At 47.4% G+C, this 25343-nt stretch overlaps 1 protein-coding gene across 2 annotated transcripts; it reads right to left on the reverse strand.

The window, feature by feature from the left end:
- Positions 1–4513: 4513 nt before the first annotated feature.
- Positions 4514–17695, reverse strand: SGF29 (SAGA complex associated factor 29). 2 transcript variants are annotated; one of them, XM_089684168.1, is made up of 10 exons: positions 17569–17695; positions 14861–14954; positions 13257–13332; positions 10640–10712; positions 10494–10558; positions 10287–10416; positions 9534–9680; positions 9419–9454; positions 8527–8689; positions 4514–6831 (listed from the first exon to the last, which is right to left on the reverse strand). In XM_089684168.1, the coding sequence occupies exons 2-10, from the start codon at positions 14933–14935 to the stop codon at positions 6715–6717; spliced, it is 882 nt and encodes a 293-aa protein (XP_089540294.1). In that variant the 5' UTR covers positions 14936–14954; positions 17569–17695; the 3' UTR covers positions 4514–6714. The 2 variants fall into 2 exon arrangements, with proteins under 2 accessions (XP_089540294.1, XP_089540293.1); XM_089684167.1 differs by having other exon boundaries at positions 17457–17595.
- Between the last annotated feature and the right edge of the window lie 7648 nt (positions 17696–25343).

Consider the following 25343-nt stretch of genomic DNA (forward strand, 5'->3'; position numbering starts at 1 on the left):
ACACTTTCCCCCCCCTTCCAGTCCGGACACTTTCCCCCCCCTTCCAGTCCGGACACTTTCACCCCCCTTCCAGTCCGGACACTTTCCCCCCCCCCCCCCCCTTCCAGTCCAGGCCAATGTTCAGCTTTCAGCACTATCACACTTTGAATGACAATTGCGCAGTCATGCAACACTGTACCCATATGACATTTTTTAGCATTTTTTTGAGACAGATAAAACTTTATTTTGGTGGTATTTATTCACCGCTGGGATTTTTATTTTATTTTTTTTGCTATATCCAAAAATTTTAAGAAAGTGTTTTACTTATAACATTGTGCAAATAAATAATCTTTCTTCATAAATCTTGGCCAAAATTTATTCGGTTATCTTTTTAGTAAATAAAAACCCAAATTAGTTTATAACCAAAAATTATAATTTTTCAAAACATTTTTGTTACTTTTTTTTTTTGCATACTGTCACCGTAGCAGTACAGCGTCACCATGGTGACACTACTACTTGTGGGGGGTGATGAAGAATTTTTTTTTTTACACTGATTGCTTTTATACCCATAAAGGCTGTAATAGCAATCATTTCTCCTATCTGGCATTCTTGCAGCCATTGAGAAATACTGTGAGAGCTGTGATTGGTCACAGCTTGTCACATGGTATAAAGCTGTTGTGAATAGCCCTGTACCATGTGATCTCTGTGATCATTCAGATTTCACACGTAGTAAGCAATGATGTCAGAAATTACATCTTGCTTACTACTCTTCATGTGATCACTGATTGGCCAATCAGTGATCACATGATCTGGACCTCACAGAGAGGTCATGTACAGCAGGAGAGCACACAGTCCAAAATGGTGGGCGTTGTTTATGAACAGCAACCCTCCCCTGCACTGCCACCCTCCAGCCGTTTATATACATGGATCGGGTGGGAACTGGTTAGGTACTGCATGGACATCACATATTCCCCTAAATCTGACCTCTGGGCTTCCCTCCAGTCTTGCAGTTTTAGCGGCTTCTCTCCCGGACTGAAACAACTGCTTCTGCTCTCACTGCACACTGTGAGCTCCTCACAATGTGCATTAGAAACTGCAGCAAGTCAGACAGAGCTCCACCTCATTTCCTTGATGGAGAACATCCAGCATCATCTAGCACAGGGGTGTCAAACTGGCGGCCCTCCCGCTGTTTTGAAACTACAAGTCCCATCCTGCCTCTGCCTTTGGGAGTCATGCTTGTAACTGTCAATCTTGCATTGCCTCATGGGACTTGTAGTTTGGCAACAGCTGGAGGGCCGCCAGTTTGACACCCGTGATCTAGCACCTTCTTCCCCAGCCTGAATGTCCCTGTCCCGCCCCTTTCATTAGATTTCAGTTTTTTCAATCATGGAGGATCAGGTGAGTGTTATCTATGTAAATCAGGGGTCTCCAAACTATGGCCCACCAGGTGTTGAGGAACTGCAAGTCCCATGAGGCCTTGCAAGACTCTGACAGTCACAGGCGAGACTCCCAGAGGCAGAGGCATGATGGGACTTGTAGTACTTCAGGAGCTGGAGGGCCATAGTTTGGAGACCCTTGATGTAAATGAATCCTGCCTAAGAACACTCACTATTAATGCTACCCACATTTTGATATTTGTATACCTCCTCCCCAGGGCCAGCCCACTGCTTTTCAGGGCTGAGGGCTCATGAGAGGAGTACTGGGGCGGGGTGCTATGCACATGACCCTGCTGGCTCCTCCCACCAGCCATGATCTGCCTGCATTGCATAGAGTAGCATGATGTTACTGGGTCTAAAAAGGTATGTTATGAAAATAGAAGGGTTTATTAAACATGTTTTTATCATGTTGATGAGAGAGGAGATAAAATCAAGGAAGGCAAAATTATAAGCGGATTAAATGTAGCACTCTTCATAGAGACCAGTACAGATTCCTTACAAACACATGGACAATCAGAGCGGTGGACTCGGGCTCGCTGTGCTTTGCTGTACGTATTTATTGGAGATCTTTGTTCCTTGTGCCGAGTTTTTATCTCAGCGTCTGTACAAAATTGTTATATAAAAACCAGACTCCAGGAGAATTTCCTTTCTCTATAGTGAAATATCAGTAAAATCCATTCATGTAAAAGGTCTTTCACCTCCAAAAGAGCAGATCGAGCGAAAGCCCTGTACCCACGATGAGACGATCAGACGGTTGATTGTTTTTTTTTCTTTTGAACGCTAGTCTCATATTGAAAATGAAGATGTTAACCAAATGACGGAAATTCTCGTACATCAGAGTAGAATTTTGGAAGTAATGTGTTGTATTTGGGGATGAAAATCATATGAGGAAAATGTTTCATGTTTGTCCCTTATAATAATTTTGCATGAACTGTCGTGATCAGCCGTGTACTAACGACCAGACTATCGGACGGACGCTTCCAATTCGTTATTTTTCGTACGTGTGTGAGAAGTCTTACAAGAATGCTGTCATTCTAGCTGCATGCCAAGTACTAGGCCAAGGCAAGAAAGCGCCTGTTTTTATTTTTTTAACCCCTCGCCTACCGGGCACTTATACCCCCTTACTGCCCAGGCCAATTTTCAGCTTTCAGCGCTGTCGCATTTTGAATGGCAATTGCACGGTCATGCAACACTGTACTCATATGAAATTTTGTATCTTTTTTTTTTCTTCACAATTAGAGTTTCTTTTGGTTGTATGTACTCACCCCTGGGTGTTTTATTTTTCACATTATAAAAAAAAAAGAGCACAAATTTTGAAATTTTGTTTCTATTATAAAATTTTGCAAATTAGGTAATTTTTCTCTATCACTGATGTGCGTTGATGAGGCTTCACTGACAGGCGGCACTGATGGGGTGGTACTGATAAGCGGGCACTGATGAGCTGGCACTAATATGCAACAATAATGGGCACTGATAGGCGGCACTGATGAGCTGGTACGGATATGCAACAATGATGGGCACTGATAGGCAGCACTGATATGTAACAATGATGGGCACTGATAGGCAGCACTGATATGTAACAATGATGGGCACTGATAGGCAGCACTGATATGCAACACTGATGGGCACTGATGAGCTGGTATGGATATGCAACAATGATGGGCACTGATGAGCTGGTACGGATATGCAACAATGATGGGCACTGATAGGCGGCACTGATGAGCTGGTACGGATATGCAACAATGATGGGCACTGATAGGCGGCACTGATATGTAACAATGATGGGCACTGATAGGCAGCACTGATATGCAACACTGATGGGCACTGATGAGCTGGTATGGATATGCAACGATGGGCACTGATGAGCTGGTACGGATATGCAACAATGATGGGCACTGATAGGCAGCACTGATGAGCTGGCACTGATATGCAACAATGATGGGCAGTGATATGCAACAAGGATGGGGACTGATGAGCTGGTACGGATATGCAACAATGATGGGCAGTGATAGGCAGCAATGATGAGCTGGCACTGATATGCAACAATGATGGGCACTGACTGGTGGCACTGCTGGGCACTGATAATCTGTGCCCTTCCGTCCTCTGACAATTGCCAGTTATCGGCAGTACTTTCCTCATGCTGTGACAGTGTGAGGAAAGTGCAGCCGATAACCGGCAACTGCCTTTACCGGTGATCTGCTGTGTCACTGGACACGGCTGATCACGTGCTAAAAGGCTGCTGTGATTAGCCTTTTACCCCATCACCTGATCAGCTGTGGACACGGAGATCGCCGGCTGCGTGGGAGAGCGTGTTCTGGGAGGACATCATGTGACACCCTCCCAGAACGGGCCGGCCGCAGCGAAGCCGTCGTTCGGCTATCTGCGGTCGTCAAGTGATCTACTGATCATTGGTGCAATCCTTTCCAGGCTCCTGTGGGCAAATATAATAAATGCACATTTTTTTTACCTGCAAAAATTTGCGCATTTATTATTTTTGTCCAAAAAGTGAACTTATCCCTTAAGGAAGACTGAGCAAGAATAAATGCTTTTTTTTTTGTCTCTGAGCAGAACTCCTGTATGAAGCCCCATTTGTGGACGTTCCGAAAGCGGAGGGCCAGCAGAGCCCAGTAACTACTGCCCCCTACTGCTTTGGCCATGTAAAGTCACTCTTGTTACTGCCAATCTCATTCTCCCCACTTCCTTCTCTCCCTCTGCATGTATATTGACAGTGCTCGTCTGGGTCGCGTGCCTCCTGTCGGAGACATGCGCTGTCACTCAGCCATAATGAAATATTCATCTCCTTGTGAGCAGCACGGTCAGGCAGGCAGTGGTAGGGGCAGCTGTTCAACAAGCTAGCTCAGGATAAAGACCACCTAGAAACATGCCATTTGTCCCTTGAGGGTCAGGAGTGCCTATGAAAAACTTTGGAGACAACTTCTTTAAGCAGTGTCAGTTGGCTAAGTTGATGGAGCTTCCAGCTTGCATGTGATCACTGTGTTGTGTATAAAAATGTGATCACATGATTGAGAACCACTTTAATTGGTTCCGAATAGTCAGTGGAGACCAGAGCTGCCAAGAAGAAGTCAGCAGCCGTGCCATAAGTTGGATCAGGGCTTTTATTAAAAAGGACGTTTATTAACATCTCCCCAACACTGGGCACCATGCTGGGGGAAGCTAAAGGAGAAATATGGCCAAAAAAGAGGAGTATGGCCAAAGCTCTTTTGATCATTCTTCTCCTTTGGGTCACAGGAGTGCACTTAGTTCTGTACTCCTGTGACCCAGAGTCATGAACATCACAAAGCTGGTTCATGCTGTGCAGGAATCTCGACAACAATGTTGGGATCTGCCTAGATGCCTGATCAGCATGTCATTGAGAGCCTGAGCCAGCCACTCCTACCCCCTTCACAGTCTGGTGCTCCGGTGAGTACAGATCGGCGACTGACAGTTCAGTTACATTTTTGTGAATGTAATTTGTAAATCCAACTACAATAATTTGTTTTTTTTTTATTTTTAAAAAGAATGTGTGATCTCTTAATGAATAAAAAAAAAAAATATGAAAATTTAGCTCCAGCTGTCCCCATAGTCCAGATGAAAGAGACTGTTCCTAAAATAAAGCTACCAAAACAAGGGTCCCTTGGAAAGAAGACTGAACATACCTCTCCTGGTGTCAGCAACCAATGAACACGGCTGTAACTAAGTCCTCACGCACACGGATGTTTTGATAACGCTGGTAACGTTAGCTGTGTAAAGTCATGTTAAAAACCAGAGTTTTTCAGCTTTTTTTAGCGAAAACGCTGCGTTTTTTTTTACCAAAAAGTTTGTTTTTTTTGGTCAAAAAAAGTCAAAAAAGGCCAGTTTGCGGCGTTTTACCACATTTTTCAGCATTAGAGCATTTTTTACAGCTAAAAACTCCTCTAGAAGCCCACTAGTCCGTTTTTTTTTTCCAGCCAAAAAAAGTTGATTCTAGTCTGTGTGTATGGACACCGAGGATAACATGCTGGGGGGTTACTGGCTGTAGAAAAAAAAACGTCAAAAGCCAAAAACAGCCGCTGTAAAAACGTCCCGTGTGCGTGAGGACTAATAGATGCCACCTGAAGACGTCAGAAGCAGACGTGTCAGATTCCTGCATTTCCCTGCTGCACTCAATGGCTGATCCCAATGACAATCACGTGTTTTGTTTTTTTTCAAATCTTGCATTTTTTGGCACATTTTTGTAGTTTGGATTTATTTTTATGTTTTTATTTATATATTTTATAATTTTTGGGGAATTATCATTATCCAAAATTATGGGATAATGTTGTTTTCTATGGAGTTCTGTGTTTGAGTGGTACTTAGGGTTTTGTGACACTTCTATATTTATTGTTTCACCTTTATTCAGTTCTATTTTTGACTGTTTTCACCTTTATCCAGTCCCATTTGGACTTTACTTTTTTAGTATTCTTTTACTTTTATGGTCTTTTTCACCTTTTGGATATCACATTGGATCCCTGAGTGGTTCAGTTCACGTTATACACTTTCAGTCCTTTTTTTTGAACCTGGTTGATTATAGCACTTATTGATATCACATGGGATCCCTAGTGGATCAGTACACTTTGTACACTTGTTTCTAGTCCCATTTGGACTTGGTTGAATTTATTGGTCAAATAATATATATCACTTTAACCTCTTCATGCCGGCCGAACGCAAATGTGCAGCCTGCCGGCGTCTGGGCCTAGACATTGAGCGGCCACACATTTGCGTTCTATTAAAAAAGAACATATGTGCTGAGAGCTCACGCCCTGCGTGTTCCCAGCACACATGTCCGGTACTCACGGAAAGGTCCCGATCTCTTCTTTCGATCGGGACCTTTCCCGATCATGTGACCGCCGGTCACGTGACCCTAAACCCCGCCCACCTCCCGACTTCTGAAACCCTTAAAGGGCCGGGAGGAGTCGCCGCCAAGGGGTTAAGATCCCACCTAGGATCAAGTTCACGTTTATTTTCACATGTATTGTTTATAGTTTTATTTTGAATGAAGTTAGCGCTGCACCATCGTATTTATGATCCCAATGACAGCTATGTCATCACAGGGCACAGAAGTGAAGTAGGGGCCAGCGGATCAAACCACCGAGCACAGCAGGGAAGCATGAATCAGTCTTCAGGATCAGTTTCTATTCATTTCAGCAAGGCTCCGGCAGGGAGTACTTACACTCTTCTTTCCAGGAGACCCTTGCTTTGGCAGTTCCATTTTAGTGACAGCCACTTTAGGTAACATCCACATTTTTGGCAGTTCTGCATACTGCACATGGAGCGACCAACTTCACTTTTTCTTCGGTTCTTTACAGGCGACCACATATCGCTGTGCCACGTTTAGAGGGGGAGAGTATCCATCAGCATACGATGTGTCTTCAAACAGTACAGAGTAATCATCCTGGGGCTGAGGGATAAAGCAGAGGAGTATCAACGAGACAGCCCAATACTTCCCAATACCCCAGGCTAAACGTCTACTTCTAGAATTCAGCTAAATGAGTACAAAACCTTCACCATCTCCAAAAATAATAGAATTATCCACGTTTAGAATAGTTTGATTTTATGGGGAAAGTCTACATAAATAAAGTAGTAAAACGTATTTACAAAATCAGTTTTGCTAAAATACCAGGCAGTGTGGAGACCAGGGGCGGACTAATAACTGATGGGGCCCCCGGGCAATAGGGGATCATGGGGCCCCCGGGCAATAGGGGATCATGGGGCCCCTGTGTCCTTGCACAAACTCAAAAAAGCCTATGAAAAAGGTACCAGGGGCATCTCATGGGGCCCCCTACTGACCCCGGGCCCTCGGGCAGTGCCCGAGTTTCCAAATGGTCAGTCCGCCCCTGGTGGAGACAACACGCCGACTCCAGACTTGCCTACATGTCATTGGTGCTGCAGGCGTTTGTCACCGCCAGTGCTGAACATAGCAGGGGCTCTGTGGAGGGGAAAAAAAAGGGGGGGGGGGGGGGCTTTTGTTGTTCATGCCGCCATTGTCAGCAGACTTGGTCAGGGACATGCATGCTGTAACAGCTTAGGAAAAGGAGCTGTGGCACTCAGGAAGAAAAAAATCACCCCATCCAGAGATGAATGACACCTAGTGCCACCAGTCAAGTGGTTTTAGCCTGGCACATCCCCAGAGACAGGGATATCATTCACTGCCCCCAACACCTCTGACGGGAAGGATCAAAACTAGGCCAGACCAAGAGGGTAAGCAGTGGCCCTAGGGGGTGTGGGCCACACCGGGTGACACCATCACAGGGGGTGCAGGATGCCAGCAGAGCTGGGCTCTGTGAAGGTCCTGGACGGTTATAGGGGTGATCCCGGATTCCCGGCACAGTGACAGCTGCCCCCGGCGTAGCGGTAAAATGAGTATTCGGTGAAGATATGTATCCCCTGAAGCAACTGCGCATGTGCTGGTTTCAGGCCGAAGAAGTCGATCGCCGATCTCCGATTTTAGCACAGAGCTGCCACAGTTAACCCCTTACAGGCTGCAAACCGCTGAAGCTGATCCCACAGATCACAGGATCAGTTAACCCCTTACAGGCTGCAAACCGCTGAAGCTGATCACACAGATCACAGGATCAGTTAACCCCGTACAGGATCAACCTATACGAGGTTATTGGATCTTGAAACCCATAGTGATCCGCAGGATCAGCCTCAGCGGTTTGCAGCTGCCAATACAAGCATTATATCACGAATCATTCAATTAGGGGATCCATGACGATTGCAGTAATAAATAAAAATGTCTCTCTGCTCTCACAGGGCTCTCTTTCTCAATCAAAATGGCAGCTGGAACTAATTTTGCAATGCATTGTGGTCATTGGAGGTTGGAAAATGAGCTGAGGGGACTGTTTGTGAAAAAAAAAAAAAACACGTATGCACAAAAACACGCAAACACGCACGTTTTTTAACGCAAGTTTCTTTAGACTTATGTTTGGGCTTTTCATTTAAGCTGCAGTGCGCATGAGCCCTTAAAGAGGACCTGTCCACAGTATTTTCTACATTCATGAAAAGCAGGAGGAGTATGTAGGCCTTTGTGCTGCATGTGGTTTGTATCCACATGATAACAGCTTCCCTAAATGCTAATAGGTCTTGTCCTTACCCGTTGTGGGGGTGCATGTATCAGGGCCCGATAGAAGCATGTTGTCTGGGGGTACAGCGCTAATACCAGCTGATCCTTCTGGAACAAAGCCTCTGGGTCTGTCTCTGGATTGGCTTTCCACTGTGGCAGAGGGATGATTCTTCGCCGACTGAGTGTGTGGCGCCTGAAGACAGAAGCAGGAGATATCACTTAATATCCAGTTCGGCTCCAGAACAATTTTTCACGTACATGGAAGAAGTCTCAATAAGTTCTTTAAACCCCCCAGGACATTATAATTATCTGACAGCAGAGGCCCTGGAGAATAAAAAGGTGATGGTTGCAAATGTTCAGGTCATATGATATGTGCACAACACTTGTGCGCACTCCCTGGGAGCGCGCAGCACTGCGATCCAGTGCCCCTTGTGTACTCCGATCGTCATACGGGACCTCTGTGTGAGGTATCGATCATGTGATCACCGATTGGCCAATCAGTGATCACATGCAGAGTAGTAAGCAAGATGTCACTTCTGACATCATTGCTTCCTACATGTGAAATCTGTGAATGATCACAGAGATCACATGGTACAGGGCTATTCACAACAGCCTTGTACCACGTGACAAGCTGTGACCAATCACAACTCACACAGTATTTCTTAATGGCTGCAGGAATGCCGCACAGAATCGCATGGTGCTGGGAATGAGAGCACAGGCGTTTTGTCAACATGTGAGAATGCCATTAGGAATTAATGGTACCCCAGTGTGTCTGCTAAAGAGCCGTGCGTTTTGTCTGTGCGTGTGATTTCACGAGCGTTCCCGACCCGCACAAGTGTGAACCTAGCCTAAGCAATATTAGTACATCTGTGAGACTGAAGAGAAGACTGGAATTCAGCATTAGGTCTCATCCGATACTCACTCTTTCCCCTCCTCGTCGATGTCGTCCACTTCATACCTGGAACAGAGGAGATATTTTACTCTGATGTACTGGACGTCCCATTCCCTGCCGACCCCCCCGGAACAACAGGACTTACTTGTTTGCTGCATGGCTGTAACTGACCACCTCAGCCAGGATCCACTGCTCATCTCCGTCCACCGCCTTAACCCTCGCCGCTACCTTATCACCGGGCTTGGCTACATAATCGCTGGCTGCAGGGATGGCGCCGCATAAAGGAGGAGGCCTGCGTGACAAAAGCAGAGAGTAATAAGAGAAATGGATTCAATGCTAGACGTCTGCAAAAACAAAAATGTATGGGGTGATGTGTTAGGAACGTAAGGATTCCCCATCGTTTGATGGAAATGAAAATGATCGACCTACAGAGGACTGAATTCAAAGACACCCCGAAAATCAAAGTGAAGAAATGATGCAGCAGGCGAGTCCGTTTGGCTGAAATGTTATTGCAGCAACTCAGAATGGTCCTCAGTAGTTTGTGTGGCCCCCACGTGCTTGTAGGCATGCCTGACAACGTCGGGGGAGGGTCCTAATGAGACCACGGATGGTGTCCTGGGGGATTTCCTCCCAGATCTGCACCAGCGTAGGGTCTGACAATGGGTCCAAGGATTTCATCCCAATGGGTGGAGGTAAACATCCATTCACCGGCACTCGCAGATTGGCTTCTTCTGTGAGTGTTCACATCGGAAGCGACCCGCCGCTGGCGCACATGCACACCCCCTAGGCAGAACTGCAAAATCATGTTTATATACATGATTTTGCACAGGAGAGCCACCCTGTAGCAGTAAATCTGCTCTGGGGCTGTCGCCAGCCGCCACACTCTTTCTATACATACTTCTCTCCGGGTTTTCCAATCCACAAGGGAAGCGTCATGGCAGATTGCTGCAGCAGTGTCATCAGCACCCCTCGTCTCATGGTCTTGCGGGGGGGCTCCGAGTCATGGTACAGTCCAGCGATCTTTGCAGCTGCAGGAAGAAGGAAGAGGAGTGAGAATCCAGCAGAGACCGGAGACAAGAAGTGCAGAGGAAGCTGCAACACTCACCGATCCGTCTCTCCTCCAGAAGAGATTTGATTTCTGCAATTTTATCCAGAGATCTGCGCAGGATACTGAGGAAGAAACACAGAAAATGTTCAAGAAGATAAGAAAACTCAATTGGATCTTGCAGCATCCTATCCCTTGGCACTCACTTGCACTCGGCCTCAGCGTCGGCCTTGGCGGTGGTGTAGAGTCCTCGCAGTTTGGTGCGGTAATAAGGAGAGACTGCAAAGAGAGGAGACAGTTACCGACAAGTCCCAGCCGCCCCAGACACACCCCTCCAGTGACACCAGGGATGTTGGATTCCTATCGCCCGACGCACGGAACATGTAGTTCCGGGCACCAGGCAGCTAGTTTTTTTTCTACCTTTAGCCCTGCTGCGGGCAAGCAGCGGCCTCACATGTCAGGTGGAAGTATTCGGGTGGCAGCGCTGCCACTGATTGCTTTCACACAGTGCCAGCCTCTCCACGCCCCGGGGCGTCAGGTCTTCCGAGCTCCGCTTACCCATCTGCGGGCCTGGCTCACCGTCGCCTAGAGGGGAGGGAGAAAAGCGGACAAGTCTGCTCCCCTTCTTGTGCTGACCCAGAAGTGATGTTATGATGTCACTTCCGGGTCCCCGTTGAGAGATTGTAATGCAATCCCCGGGAAAGAATGTAATGCGGTGCGATGTGCACCGCATTACATTCAGTGGAGCAGAGGGGAGACAGGCAGGGTCTTCTAGAGGTTGGATGTCTCAAAGAGAACCTGTCACCAAAAATCATCACTTTTTTCTTCACTTTGTTTTTTTTTTCATCACACAGGGGTCCCCTATGTGATGAAAAAAAAAAAAAGTAAAGAAAAAAAAAAAGTAAAAAAAAAGTTGTTTTTTTTAAATTGTAAAAAATTAAAGTTACACCCAAGCACATACCATCCCCCCCCCCCCCCCAAAACAAATATTGAGGCCCTCACATATACGCACGTACAAACATAAAAGCACACACTGGGGCGCCTACACATGAAACCGAGGATTGCGATACATGTCACATATCACCGCGAACGCCAGAATGAGAGCGAAAATTCTAGCACCAGACCCCTCCGCAACGCTAAACTGGTCACCTATAAGGAGCTTTAAAAGTGTCACCTATAGAAAATATTGGGTACTGAAGTTCGTCGCCATTTCACGAGCGCGCACAAATGTAAACTTTGACAAGTTGGATATCTATTCACTCGCTGCAACCTCGTCTTTTATATTTTACAAAAAAATAGGGTAATTTATTGCTTTTTTTTGTGCCCTAAAATTAACTTACTTGTATTTTTTACTAAAATGTTGCGGTAAAATCATGCGACATAAAAAATTGGAACTACCGTTATTTTATTCTCTAGGGTCTCTTCTCACAGAAAATATCCAATGTTTGGGGGTTTTATGTAATCTTCAGGCCTAAAATTATTTTTTAAATGTGTGCAAAAAACGCAAAAACGGTTCTGGCAGCAAAAACGACTCTGGCAGCGAAAGGGATAAAGTATAAGCCCTGACCCCCCCCCCCCCCCATTTCCTGATGAGCAGCCAATCATTGTTCATCACACTGCAAGGTCTCTCTCCTCCCTGCTAGTCCCCGGGGGCGATGCTGGAGACAGGCAGGGAGGAGAGGAGATAAACAGCGCAATGGTAAAAATATTACCCATTTATCTCGCCATAAAGCCTCTTTTGTTCTTAAAAGCCCCCAACATTCCTAAAATCACCTCTGATTTAAATATGGTTTTGGCTAAAAAAAATTTTTATCTGGACAAGTAGTAGAGTAGACTGGGGCCCCGATCTAGTCACTGGACAAGTAGTAGATTGGGGCCCCGATCTAGTCACTGGACAAGTAGTAGAGTAGATTGGGGCCCCGATCTAGTCACTGGACAAGTAGTAGATTGGGGCCCCGATCTAGTCACTGGACAAGTAGTAGATTGGGGCCCCGATCTAGTCACTGGACAAGTAGTAGATTGGGGCCCCGATCTAGTCACTGGACAAGTAGTAGAGTAGATTGGGGCCCCGATCTAGTCACTGGACAAGTAGTAGAGTAGATTGGGGCCCCGATTTAGTCACTGGACAAGTAGTAGAGTAGATTGGGGCCCCGATTTAGTCGCTGGACAAGTAGTAGAGTAGATTGGGGCCCCGATCTAGTCACTGGACAAGTAGTAGAGTAGATTGGGGCCCCGATTTAGTCACTGGACAAGTAGTAGAGTAGATTGGGGCCCCGATTTAGTCACTGGACAAGTAGTAGAGTAGATTGGGGCCCCGATTTAGTCACTGGACAAGTAGTAGAGTAGATTGGGGCCCCGATTTAGTTCCCGGACAAGTAGTAGAGTAGACTGGGGCCCCGATTTAGTCCCTGGACAAGTAGTAGAGTAGATTGGGGCCCCGATTTAGTTCCCGGACAAGTAGTAGAGTAGATTGGGGCCCGATCTAGTCACTGGACAAGTAGTAGAGTAGACTGGGGCCCCGATTTAGTTCCCGGACAAGTAGTAGAGTAGACTGGGGCCCCGATTTAGTCCCTGGACAAGTAGTAGAGTAGACTGGGGCCCCGATTTAGTTCCCGGACAAGTAGTAGAGTAGACTGGGGCCCCGATTTAGTTCCCGGACAAGTAGTAGAGTAGACTGGGGCCCCGATTTAGTTCCCGGACAAGTAGTAGAGTAGACTGGGGCCCCGCTCTAGTCCCTGGAGAAGTAGTAGAGTAGATTGTGGCCCCAATTTAGTCCCTGGAAAAGTAGATTTTTCAAAAATGTCCACACCCCTGGACACTCACTCTTGTTCTCCGTCTGCATCCTCTCGTGAGTCTTCTGGATATTCACCAGGTTGTGCTCACTTCTCGACCTCTCCTCCTGGAAAGACAAATGACAATGTTTATTATGTTCCAGTTACAGTTGTATTACACATGATGGCTGCTTTCACACTAATCCGCTTTTGGTGCGTTTTTCAGTAGAAAAAAAAAAAAAAAAAAAAAAAGCAGACGATGAAAGCTCATTTCTTTGATCTACATATAAAAAAAAAGAGAAGAGATACAAAAGTAACAATGCTATTCTGTACCTCAGCAGTATTTATAAACAATTCTACTTTGTATCTCCATCTCTGAACAATGTTTATAAACAAAGTAGGTTTATAAATGAACAATGTTTATAAATAATGTTACTTTGTACCCTCTCTCTGAACAATGTTTATAAACAATGTTACTGTGTACCCTCTCTATCTGAATAAGCTTTATAAACAAAGTTACTGTGTACCCCTCTCTCTGAACAATGTGTATAAACAAAGTTACTGTGTACCCCTCTCTCTGAACAATGTTTATAAACAATGTTACCTTGTACCTCTCTCTGAACAATGTTTATAAACAATATTACTGTGTACCCCTCTCTCTGAACAATGTTTATAAACAATGTTACCTTGTACGCCTCCCTCTGAACAATGTTTATAAACAATGTTACCGTGTACCCCTCTCTGAACAATGTTTATAAACAATGTTACTGTGTACCCCTCTCTGGACAATGTTTATAAACAATGTTACTGTGTACCCCTCTCTGGACAATGTTTATAAACAATGTTACTGTGTACCCCTCTCTGGACAATGTTTATAAACAATGTTACTGTGTACCCCTCTCTGGACAATGTTTATAAACAATGTTACTGTGTACCCCTCTCTGGACAATGTTTATAAACAATGTTACCTTGTACCCCTCTCTCTGAACAATGTTTATAAACAATGTTACCTTGTACCCCTCTCTCTGAACAGTGTTTATAAACAATGTTACTGTGTACCTTCTCTTTGAACAATGTTTATAAACAATGTTAACCACTTGCCTCCTGAGGATTTCCCCCCTTCCTGACCAGGCCATTTTATGTGTTGTCCCTCCCACAGGGGAGAAGAGCCAGGAGGGCATACTTTAACTGACAATTGCGCTGACTGTGGGACTGCAGTGGGCATTCTGACACGGGGAGGGGAAACTGACTTGGTGTAACTGACATCTCCAGTGACACCAATACAGTCATCAGTGCTAAAAAAAAAAAAGCACTGACACTGTACTAATGGCACTGGGCAGGAAGGGGTTAACATCTGGGGAGATCAAAGCATTAACTGTGCGCTGGGAGTGTTTTATTAGGGGGCGGGGTCTGTGTGCTTCACTGTAATCACACTGCTCAGGATGGCTGTGCAGGGAGATTTTACACATGCCTAAGGAAGCACACAACAAGAATCCAGCACTGGTGACAAGGACTACATACATCCTGTGTGCTCACATGACGTCTATCAGGTGTGTGTAGTACTCCCGTGTCCCCAACTGGACGGGGCCCAGCTCCTCTATAAATGTATCTGGGCAGATCAGCACAGAGCGCTCACTTCCCATCTGCTCCCCTTACCTGTGTCTGCTTGATAAGTTGGTGCAGCTCATTCAATAACTCCGATATCCGGGTGTCGGCCGATACCAGCGCCATCTTCACTTCCTTTGTCCTCCTGAGAGATAGAAAGGTGCTTTTAGTGGGGGATGATCCGGTCTGCAAGAGAACCTGAGATATCAGACAAAATATACATTGCATAGTATAACCACTTACTGGCACGTCGCTGGACTTCACATGGTCATACCGGGGTGGTGCCTACAGCTGCAGGTATCATCCCGCAATCGTTTCTTTTCTCAGTCGGTGGTTGGCTCTTGTAAAAGCAATCCTAATGACCAATTAGCTGCTGGATTGCTTTTACAAACAGCAAGGGACATCCCCCCCCCCTCCCGTGTCTCTCCCGTCAGCTGACCATAGAGGTAATCAGAGATCGGAACGGCTCCAACCATCTTTATGGTATAGGAAACTGGAAGGGACCAGCATTCATCACTTCTGATTTCGCCAGATGTAAACGGCCATTTTTAATTTGGGAGAGCATCTGATCACGCCGATCCTGGTGTGACCAGATGTCATGAAGGGCAGAGGAGAGATATGGGCTCTAATAGACCCCAGATCTCTCGGTAAAGAGTACCTATCACTGCCTATTGCTATCACAGGCAATATTTATATTCCACGTGATGACAAAAAAAAAAAAAGTAAAGAGCGACAGTGTAAAACTAAATAATGGGGGAAAAAAAATATGTATATATATTAATGCCCCCACCCCCCATGCACAAAGACAAATGCACACATCGGTCCCGCTGACATATGTAAACAGCGATTGCACCACACATTTGAGGTATCACCGCGAATGCTAGATCATGGGCAGGAACTCGAGCACCAGACCTCCCCTGAAAATCCAAAGTGGTAACCTGTAAAGGCTTTTAAAGCGTCACCTGGTCATATATATGTATTGCATCTGGATATCCCCCCTGGTTCTCCCCTATCAGCCCTGTGTGTGGTGTGAGAGGTGACAGAGCGCCCCCTTCCTGGTCATATATATGTATTACATCTGTATATCCCCCCTGGTTCTCCCCTATCAGCGCTGTGTGTGGTGTGAGAGGTGACAGAGCGCCCCCTTCCTGGTCATATATATGTATTACATCTGGATATACCTCCTGGTTCTCCCCTATCAGCCGTGTGAGAGGTGACAGAGCGCCCCCTTCCTGGTCATATATATGTATTACATCTGTATATACCTCCTGGTTCTCCCCTATCAGCCGTGTGAGAGGTGACAGAGCGCCCCCTTCCTGGTCATATATATGTATTACATCTGGATATGCCCCCCTGATTCTCCCCTATCAGCCCTGTGTGTGGTGTGAGAGGTGACAGAGCGCCCCCTTCCTGCTCATATATATGTATTACATCTGGATATACCTCCTGGTTCTTCTCCCCTGTGGGAGGGACAGAGCGCCCCCTTCCTGGTCATATATATGTATTACATCTGGATATGCCCCCCTGGTTCTCCCCTATCAGCCCTGTGTGTGGTGTGAGAGGTGACAGAGCGCCCCCTTCCTGGTCATATGTGTATTACATCTGGATATACCCCCCTGGTTCTTCTCCCCTGTGGGAGGGACAGAGCGCCCCCTAATGGTCATATATATGTATTACATCTGTATATCCCCCCTGGTTCTTCTCCCCTGTGGGAGGGACAGAGCGCCCCCTCCTGGTCATATATATGTATTACATCTGTATGCCCCCCCTGGCTCTTCTCCCCTGTGGGAGGGACAGAGCGCCCCCTTCCTGGTCATATGTGTATTACATCTGGATATACCCCCCTGGTTCTTCTCCCCTGTGGGAGGGACAGAGCGCCCCCTAATGGTCATATATATGTATTACATCTGTATATCCCCCCTGGTTCTTCTCCCCTGTGGGAGGGACAGAGCGCCCCCTTCCTGGTCATATGTGTATTACATCTGGATATACCCCCCTGGTTCTTCTCCCCTGTGGGAGGGACAGAGCGCCCCCTTCCTGGTCATATATATGTATTACATCTGGATATGCCCCCCTGATTCTCCCCTATCAGCCCTGTGTGTGGTGTGAGAGGTGACAGAGCGCCCCCTTCCTGGTCATATATATGTATTACATCTGGATATACCTCCTGGTTCTTCTCCCCTGTGGGAGGGACAGAGCGCCCCCTTCCTGGTCATATGTGTATTACATCTGGATATACCTCCTGGTTCTTCTCCCCTGTGGGAGGGACAGAGCGCCCCCTCCTGGTCATATATATGTATTACATCTGGATATCCCCCCTGGTTCTTCTCCCCTGTGGGAGGGACAGAGCGCCCCCTCCTGGTCATATATATGTATTACATCTGCATGCCCCCCCTGGCTCTTCTCCCTTGTGGGATGGACAGAGCACCCCCTTCCTGGTCATACGTGTATTACATCTGTATACCCCCCCTATCAGCCCTGTGTGTGGTGTGGGAGGGACAGAGCGCCCCCTTCCTGGTCAGATATATGTATTACATCTGGATATGCCCCCCTGGTTCTTCTCCCCTGTGGGAGGGACAGAGTGCCCCCTAATGGTCATTTGCACATTACACCAGTACAAGCGCCCCCTGCCTGCGGTAATACGTACGGCATTGTGGTGTCCGCATCTCCTCACAGTCTCTAGGGAGGGCTGGAAGCGCTCGATCTATCGCGATATACACGCCTGCGCACACCAACGATTCATATCGCCGCACACTCACCTCACAAGAGACGCGGTCCGATCATCGGGGACAACAGCGCAGGCAGAGCTGGGGCGCGAACTGATGACGTCACGGTCGTCCGGGAGACGGCTGGAGTGCGCCGAGGGGGTAGAGCTGCGTGCGCAGGCGCCGAGAGCGGCGTCGGCAACGTCACTGCGGGGTTGTGTTTTGCAGTGTGCGCTCCCCTCATGGCGGAAAGTGGAGTGCAGGAGGCCTGAGGTGTCCATTACAGTGGAGACAACACAATGAATAAAGATTGATAACAATGTGAAATCAGAAATACAGTGATGGGGGGGTTATACCTGACTGGATGGGGGTGTGCTCGGCTCTAATCCATCAACCATGGGCCGCCATGTTCAGATCATGATTGGTCAGGGGAGGACCGACAACTCATGGGGCCCCCGGGCAATAGGGGATCATGGGACCCCCGGGCAATAGGGGATCCTCAGCTCTTATCCATCAACCATGGGCCGCCATGTTCAGATCATGATCAGTCAGGGGAGGACTGACAACTCATGGGGCCCCCGGGCAATAGGGGATCCTCGACTAATCCATCAACCATGGGCCGCCATGTTCAGATCATGATCAGTCAGGGGAGGACTGACAACTCATGGGGCCCCCGGGCAATAGGGGATCCTGGGCTCTTATCCATCAACCATGGGCCGCCATGTTGAGATCATGATCAGTCAGGGGCGGACTGACAACTCATGGGGCCCCCGGGCAATAGGGGATCCTCAGCTCTTATCCATCAACCATGGGCTGGCATGTTCAGATCATGATCAGTCAGGGGAGGACTGACAACTCATGGGGCCCCCGGGCAATAGGGGATAATGGGGCCCCTGTGTCCTTACCGACACTCAAACCACACCCAAAATAGCCTATGACAGGTACCAGGGGCATCTCATGGGGCCCCCTACTGACCCCGGGCCCTCGGTCAGTCCGGACCTGATCACGGTTGTCTGTGCTGGGCCCTCATTACCCAGCCATAGTGTGCCGTGTTCTGTCCTTCGTGTTGGTATACAATGTTCATGTATTTTGTGCGACAACTACATCCGTATTCAGTAGAGATCTCTTCTTCAACCAGTAGATGGCAGCGGTTATAAGTTTGTAGCTTGCATCTATGCCTTTTGTTTCTGAATAAAGTTTTCCTTGTTGCAGTGAAGCAGAAAAGCACGTGCGGACAGTGCAGGGTCTGTTACCAGGTTATGGCTGGGCCCAGACGCCCGGTCCTAGCCCGCTACAGCGACAAAAAGAAGACTGCAACAGAATAAAAGAAAACGGCCAGTCACCCAGCTTCAACAACACTTTCATTTGCAAGCCTGACAAACCAGAACTACCAGTCTTGGAAATCCAAGGTGAAAATGCTGCTAATGATTGAAGGTACAGGGGGGCTGGACAAAATGATGGAAATACCAGGTAAAGGAACTAAATCATTGCCTAATGTGGTGCTGGACCGCCTCTGGCCTGAATTCTGGGAATTGACAAATACACTCACCGGCCACTTTCTAAAGTACACCTTGGCAGAGAACGAGCCAAGACCTTGTTCTCCAAAACTGACCATAGTGGCCGTAGAATATTGGGGTCCAGCGCCCAGGGAGGTGTAAGACTTTGTCTGCATTCTCATCAAACCACGATTTAACAACGCCAGCTGTGTGAATCTGAGCATTATCATCTTGGTAAATGGCGCTGTCTTCGGGAAACAATGTCTGCACCATGGGGGGCACATGGTTGGCCAAAATTTGTACATAGTCGCTGGCTGTGACTCTACCTTTCAAGGTGATTATGGAGCCTGCAGAATATCATGATATGGCTACCCAAACCATGATTGTGCCTCCACCATGCTTTATGGTTGTAAGTCCTGGTCGTAAGTTTGGGATGGAGTTGGCCACACATAAACACGTCTGGTGGTTGGGAACAGTGTGAAGCTCGATTCATCGGACCATATTACAGTCTTCCATTGATCGATAGTCCATGGTTGGCCAAAATTTGTACATAGTCGCTGGCAGTGATTACCTTTCAAGGTGATTATGGAGCCTGCAGAATATCACGATATGGCTGTCCCAACCTTGATTGCTCCTCCACCGTGCTTTACCATTGTCATTCCTGGTCGTAAGCTTGGGACGGAGGTGGCCACATGTAAACATGTCCGGTGGTTGGAAACAGTGTGAAGCTCGATTCATCGGACCATCTTACAGTCTTCCATTGATCGATAGTCCATGATTTATGGGTGTTGCACCACTCTCTCCTCCTCTGAGCATTAATATCGGTCACTAGTGGTTTGGCCATAGCAGCTCACCTGTGAATGTTTTGCTTATCGAAATACTGTAAAAGGAGAAACCAGGCCCAAATGTCTGTCCTATGTAGCTCACGTAGTATCAAAACCAGAGCCAGATTCATGGGATGAGATACAAAGACTTCCAACCCATAAGAAACAAAAGTGCATCAGATGCTTTGACAAAACTGCTGACAAAAAAGATTTATAGAATGGAGATCCGAAATGGGACTAATATACGGAGTAGTTGTAACTAGCTATTGTGTGCCATACTCCTCCCTTAATAACCAGCAATAGTGTGCCATACTCCTCCCTTAGTAACCAGCAATAGTGTGCCATACTCCGCCCTTAGTAACCACCTATAATGTGCCATACTCCGCCCTTAGTAACCACCTATAGTGTTCCATACTCCACCCTTAGTAACCACCTATAGTGTGTCATACCCTGCCCTTAGTAACCACCTATAGTGTGCCATACTCCACCCTTAGTAACCACCTATAGTGTGCCATACTTCACCCTTAGTAACCACCTATAGTGTGCCATACTTCGCCCTTAGTAACCACCTATAGTGTGCCATTCTCCACCCTTAGTAACCACCTATAGTGTGCCATACTCCACCCTTAGTAACCACCTATAGTGTGCCATTCTCCACCCTTAGTAACCACCTATAGTGTGCCATACTCCGCTCTTAGTAACTAGACACTATTACCAGTCATGGTGCACCATGGTTGGCTCTTAGTAACCAGCTATGGCGTGCCATACTCTGCCATTAATAACCAGCAAAACTGTTCCATACTCCACCCTTAGTAACCACTTATAGTGTGCCATACTCCACCCTTAGCAACCACCTATAGTGTGCCATACTCCACCCTTAGTAACCACTTATAGTGTGCCATACTCCACCCTTAGTAACCACCTATAGTGTGCCATACTCCACCCTTAGTAACCACCTATAGTGTGCCACACTCCGCCCTTAGTAAACAGCTTTAGTGTGCCATACTCCGCCCTTAGTATCTACCTATAGTGTGCCAAAATCCGCCCTTAGTAACCATCAATAGAATGCCATACTCCGCCCGTAGTAACCACCTATACTGTGCCATACTCTGCCCTTAGTAACCAGCAATAGTGTTCCATACTCCACCCTTAGTAACCACCTATAGTGTTCCATACTCCACCCTTAGTAACCACCTATAGTGTTCCATACTCCACCCTTAGTAACCACCTATAGTGTGCCATACTCCGCCCATAGTAACTAGACGCTATTACCAGTCATGGTGCACCATGGTTGGCTCTTAGTGATCAGCTATGGCGTGCCATACTCTGCCATTAGTCACCAGCCATGGCGCACCATGCTCCGCCCCATTAGATTTTTATTGCTGTCTGTGTCCCCACTGGCCAGTCTCCTCTCTCTTCTTGTCCTGATGACTATTATCCCCGAGACAGGAAATAATGGGAAATCGAAAATATTCCAGTTGTCCCTGAGCAGAAGGTGACGGGAAAAGAGATCCCTGTTCATAAGACAATCACCCTGAAGAGACTCCCTCTCACTTCCTACTGTGTCTCTGGGACAGGAAGTGAAGGGAAATCTCCCCTCCAAAAAAAGTGTTTGAACCCCTCCTTTCTCGATCCAAAACTAAAAATACATTTCAGGCTTTAGCCATCCATTAGGTCACCTTTTTATTTTAATCTTTTTTATTTTGGGAAAAAAAACATTTGCACGCCCCGTTGGCGAAAGTGACGATCCGTGGAATTTTCCATCCTGTTCACGGAAAGCAGCTCATTGTAAAGTACACAACTTTCTCTGTTTGGAATTGCTGAGCCAGCGTCTAATCGGTATTTGTAGGTCGATCTTTCACCGCGGGTCTCGGCGCTCTTATCTGGCGCACACGTAGAGAATAACCTTGGGGTGGGGGGAGGGGGGCTGTGTACCTGTTTATCTACTGGAGGGGGAAATGTATCATTTATTGGCAGCGCAGGCTGAGCTCAGACGACACGTGAACGCTGTTTGTATACAGAGTGTGTCATGCGACGCGGCACGCAGCCTGAGGGTGACGGTACATACCATACACTGAGTCACACGAGGTCGTGACATGACGGGAATCCGATGGATGGACACAAAGAATGCTGAAGAGACGCTTTCCGCCGGCATGCAGCCAGAAATTGTATTTACAGTTACCTGAATGGAAAAAATGTACCACAACGCATCAAAACCACACCGTAACGCTCCAAAAACGCGCACGCGGAAACACATCCGGACTGCATTTCTATGGTGTGAACCGGCTCTTAGACCTCAGGCTCACCGGGAGCGACTTGCCATGTGACCTGCAAATTGCATGGCCAGTCGCTACCTATTGTCCGCAGTTAGGGTCGGTTCACACTACATGGGTTTCAGTTGCTTTTTTTCTGCATCCAAAACGCACAGAAAGTAGGTGATATGGTTGTCAATGTCATAGTTCACATCAGCGCTTGCAGTTCCGGTGCGTTCCGGGTGCAGAAAAAAAGTAGAACAGGCTGCATATTTCCTGCACAGAACTGTACTGGAACGTGGTTAAACGCATCAAAAATGCATCAGAACGCATTCACTGTATCCGCTGTCCCCGGACCCTGCATTCACTATATCCCCTTTCCCCGGGCCCCGCATTCACTATATCCGCTCTCCCCGGACCCCGCATTCACTATATCCGCTCTCCCCGGACCCTGCATTCACTATATCCGCTCTCCCCGGACCCCGCATTCACTATATCCGCTCTCCCCGGAGCCCGCATTCACTATATCCGGTCTCCCCGGACCCCGCATTCACTATATCCGGTCTCCCCGGACCATGCATTCACTATATCCGGTCTCCCCGGACCCCGCATTCACTATATCTGGTCTCCCCGGACCCCGCATTCACTATATCCGCTCTCCCCGGACCATGCATTCACTATATCTGGTCTCCCCAGACCCTGCATTCACTATATCCGCTCTCCCCGGACACTGCATTCACTATATCCGCTCTCCCCGGACCCTGCATTCACTATATCTACTCTCCCCGGACCCTGCATTCACTATATATGGTCTCCCCGAACCCTGCATTCACTATATCTAGTCTCCCCGGACCCTGCATTCACTATATCCGCTCTCCCCGGACCCTGCATTCACTATATCCGATCTCCCCGGACCTCGCATTCACTATATCCGGTCTCCCCGGACCCTGCATTCACTATATCCGCTCTCCTCGGACCCTGCATTCACTATATCATCTCTCCCCGGACCCCGCAGTCACTATATCCGCTCTCCCCGGACCTCGCATTCACTATATCCGCTCTCCCCGGACCCCGCATTCACTATATCTGGTCTCCCCGGACCCCGCATTCACTATATCCGCTCTCCCCGGACCATGCATTCACTATATCTGGTCTCCCCAGACCCTGCATTCACTATATCCGCTCTCCCCGGACACTGCATTCACTATATCCGCTCTCCCCGGACCCTGCATTCACTATATCTACTCTCCCCGGACCCTGCATTCACTATATCCGGTCTCCCCGGACCCTGCATTCACTATATATGGTCTCCCCGAACCCTGCATTCACTATATCTAGTCTCCCCGGACCCTGCATTCACTATATCCGCTCTCCCCGGACCCTGCATTCACTATATCCGATCTCCCCGGACCTCGCATTCACTATATCCGGTCTCCCCGGACCCTGCATTCACTATATCCGCTCTCCTCGGACCCTGCATTCACTATATCATCTCTCCCCGGACCCCGCAGTCACTATATCCGCTCTCCCCGGACCTCGCATTCACTATATCCGCTCTCTCTGGACCCTGCATTCACTATATCTGGTATCCCCGGACCCTGCATTCACTATATCTGGTCTCCCCGGACCCTGCATTCACTATATCCTCTCTCCCTGGACCCCGCATTCACTATATCCGCTCTCCCCGGACCCTGCATTCACTATATCCGCTCTCCCCGGACCCCGCATTCACTATATCCGCTCTCCACGGACCCCGCATTCACTATATCCGCTCTCCACGGACCCCGCATTCACTATATCTGCTCTCCCCGGACCCCGCATTCACTATATCCGCTCTCCCCGGACCCCGCATTCACTATATCCGGTCTCCCCGGACCCCGCATTCACTATATCCGCTCTCCCCAGACCTTGCATTCACTATATCCAGTCTCCCCGGACCCTGCATTCACTATATCTGCTCTCCCCGGACCCCGCATTCACTATATCTGCTCTCCCCGGACCCTGCATTCACTATATCCGCTCTCCCCGGACCCCGCATTCACTATATCCGCTCTCCCCGGACCCTGCATTCACTATATCCGCTCTCCCAAGCCCCCGCATTCACTATATCTGGTCTCCCCGGACCCTGCATTCACTATATCCGCTCTCCCCAGCCCCCGCATTCACTATATCTGGTCTCCCCGGACCCTGCATTCACTATATCCGGTCTCCCCGGACCCCGCATTCACTATATCTGGTCTCCCCGGACCCTGCATTCAGTATATCCGCTCTCCCCGGACCCTGCATTCACTATATCCGCTCTCCCCGGACCCCGCATTCACTATATCCGCTCTCCCCGGACCCTACATTCACTATATCCGCTCTCCCCGGACCCTGCATTCACTATATCTGGTCTCCCCGGACCCCGCATTCACTATATCCGCTCTCCCCGGACCCTGCATTCACTATATCCGCTCTCCCCGGACCCTGCATTCACTATATCTGGTCTCCCCGGACCCCGCATTAACTATATCCACTTTTTCGTTTGGTTTTCAAAGGAAATAATCCCATAATGAGTGAAAAAAAACAAAGAAATATTTAACGTTTCTTTAGTAATACAAAAGATAAAGTATCTACCTGCATGGAAGAAAAATATATTTTAAAAATATTCTTCCCAAATACATTGACATATATTTGAAATACTACAATTTTGGCCGTATTCAATATATTTCAAAACATACTGCATGTTGAAATGCGTTTTTTATATTAAACAAAATACGTAAAAAATATTTTTAAACATACATTTTTCGAATATACTGTATGTCTTTAAAAATACATTTAATGGACATTTTTGGAACGCATTTACAAATATATGTTAAAATTACTTTATTATGTTAAAAAAATTCTGAAGAATATATTTAAAAAATATATATTTTTTAAAATATTTTTTGTATAATTTGTAATATATAAAAAATGCCTTTCAGCACGCGGTATATATACACAGAGTGGTGACCAGCTCAGTGTTCTCTGTGCAGCGCTATGGAATATGTTGGCGCTATGTAAATATAAAAGGGTAGAAATCTTCTATTCTGGGATGTATATGGAATTGGGGAACATGTGGCGTCTGTACGTATGACATCACTGGTTACACGTTCCTCACGCGTGTTTATTATAACATGTGCAGCTTACCCCATGATGGGGTCACAGGAACTCTCATCGCCCTGACACCAAACAAACATTACTCAGACTATATGAATCACCATATCTCTCATTCTCCG

This window comes from Staurois parvus, unplaced genomic scaffold, assembly GCF_062004578.1.
Source record: "Staurois parvus isolate SC_StPar_1 unplaced genomic scaffold, SC_StPar_1.0 ptg000338l, whole genome shotgun sequence".
Taxonomy (NCBI): Eukaryota; Metazoa; Chordata; class Amphibia; order Anura; family Ranidae; genus Staurois; species Staurois parvus.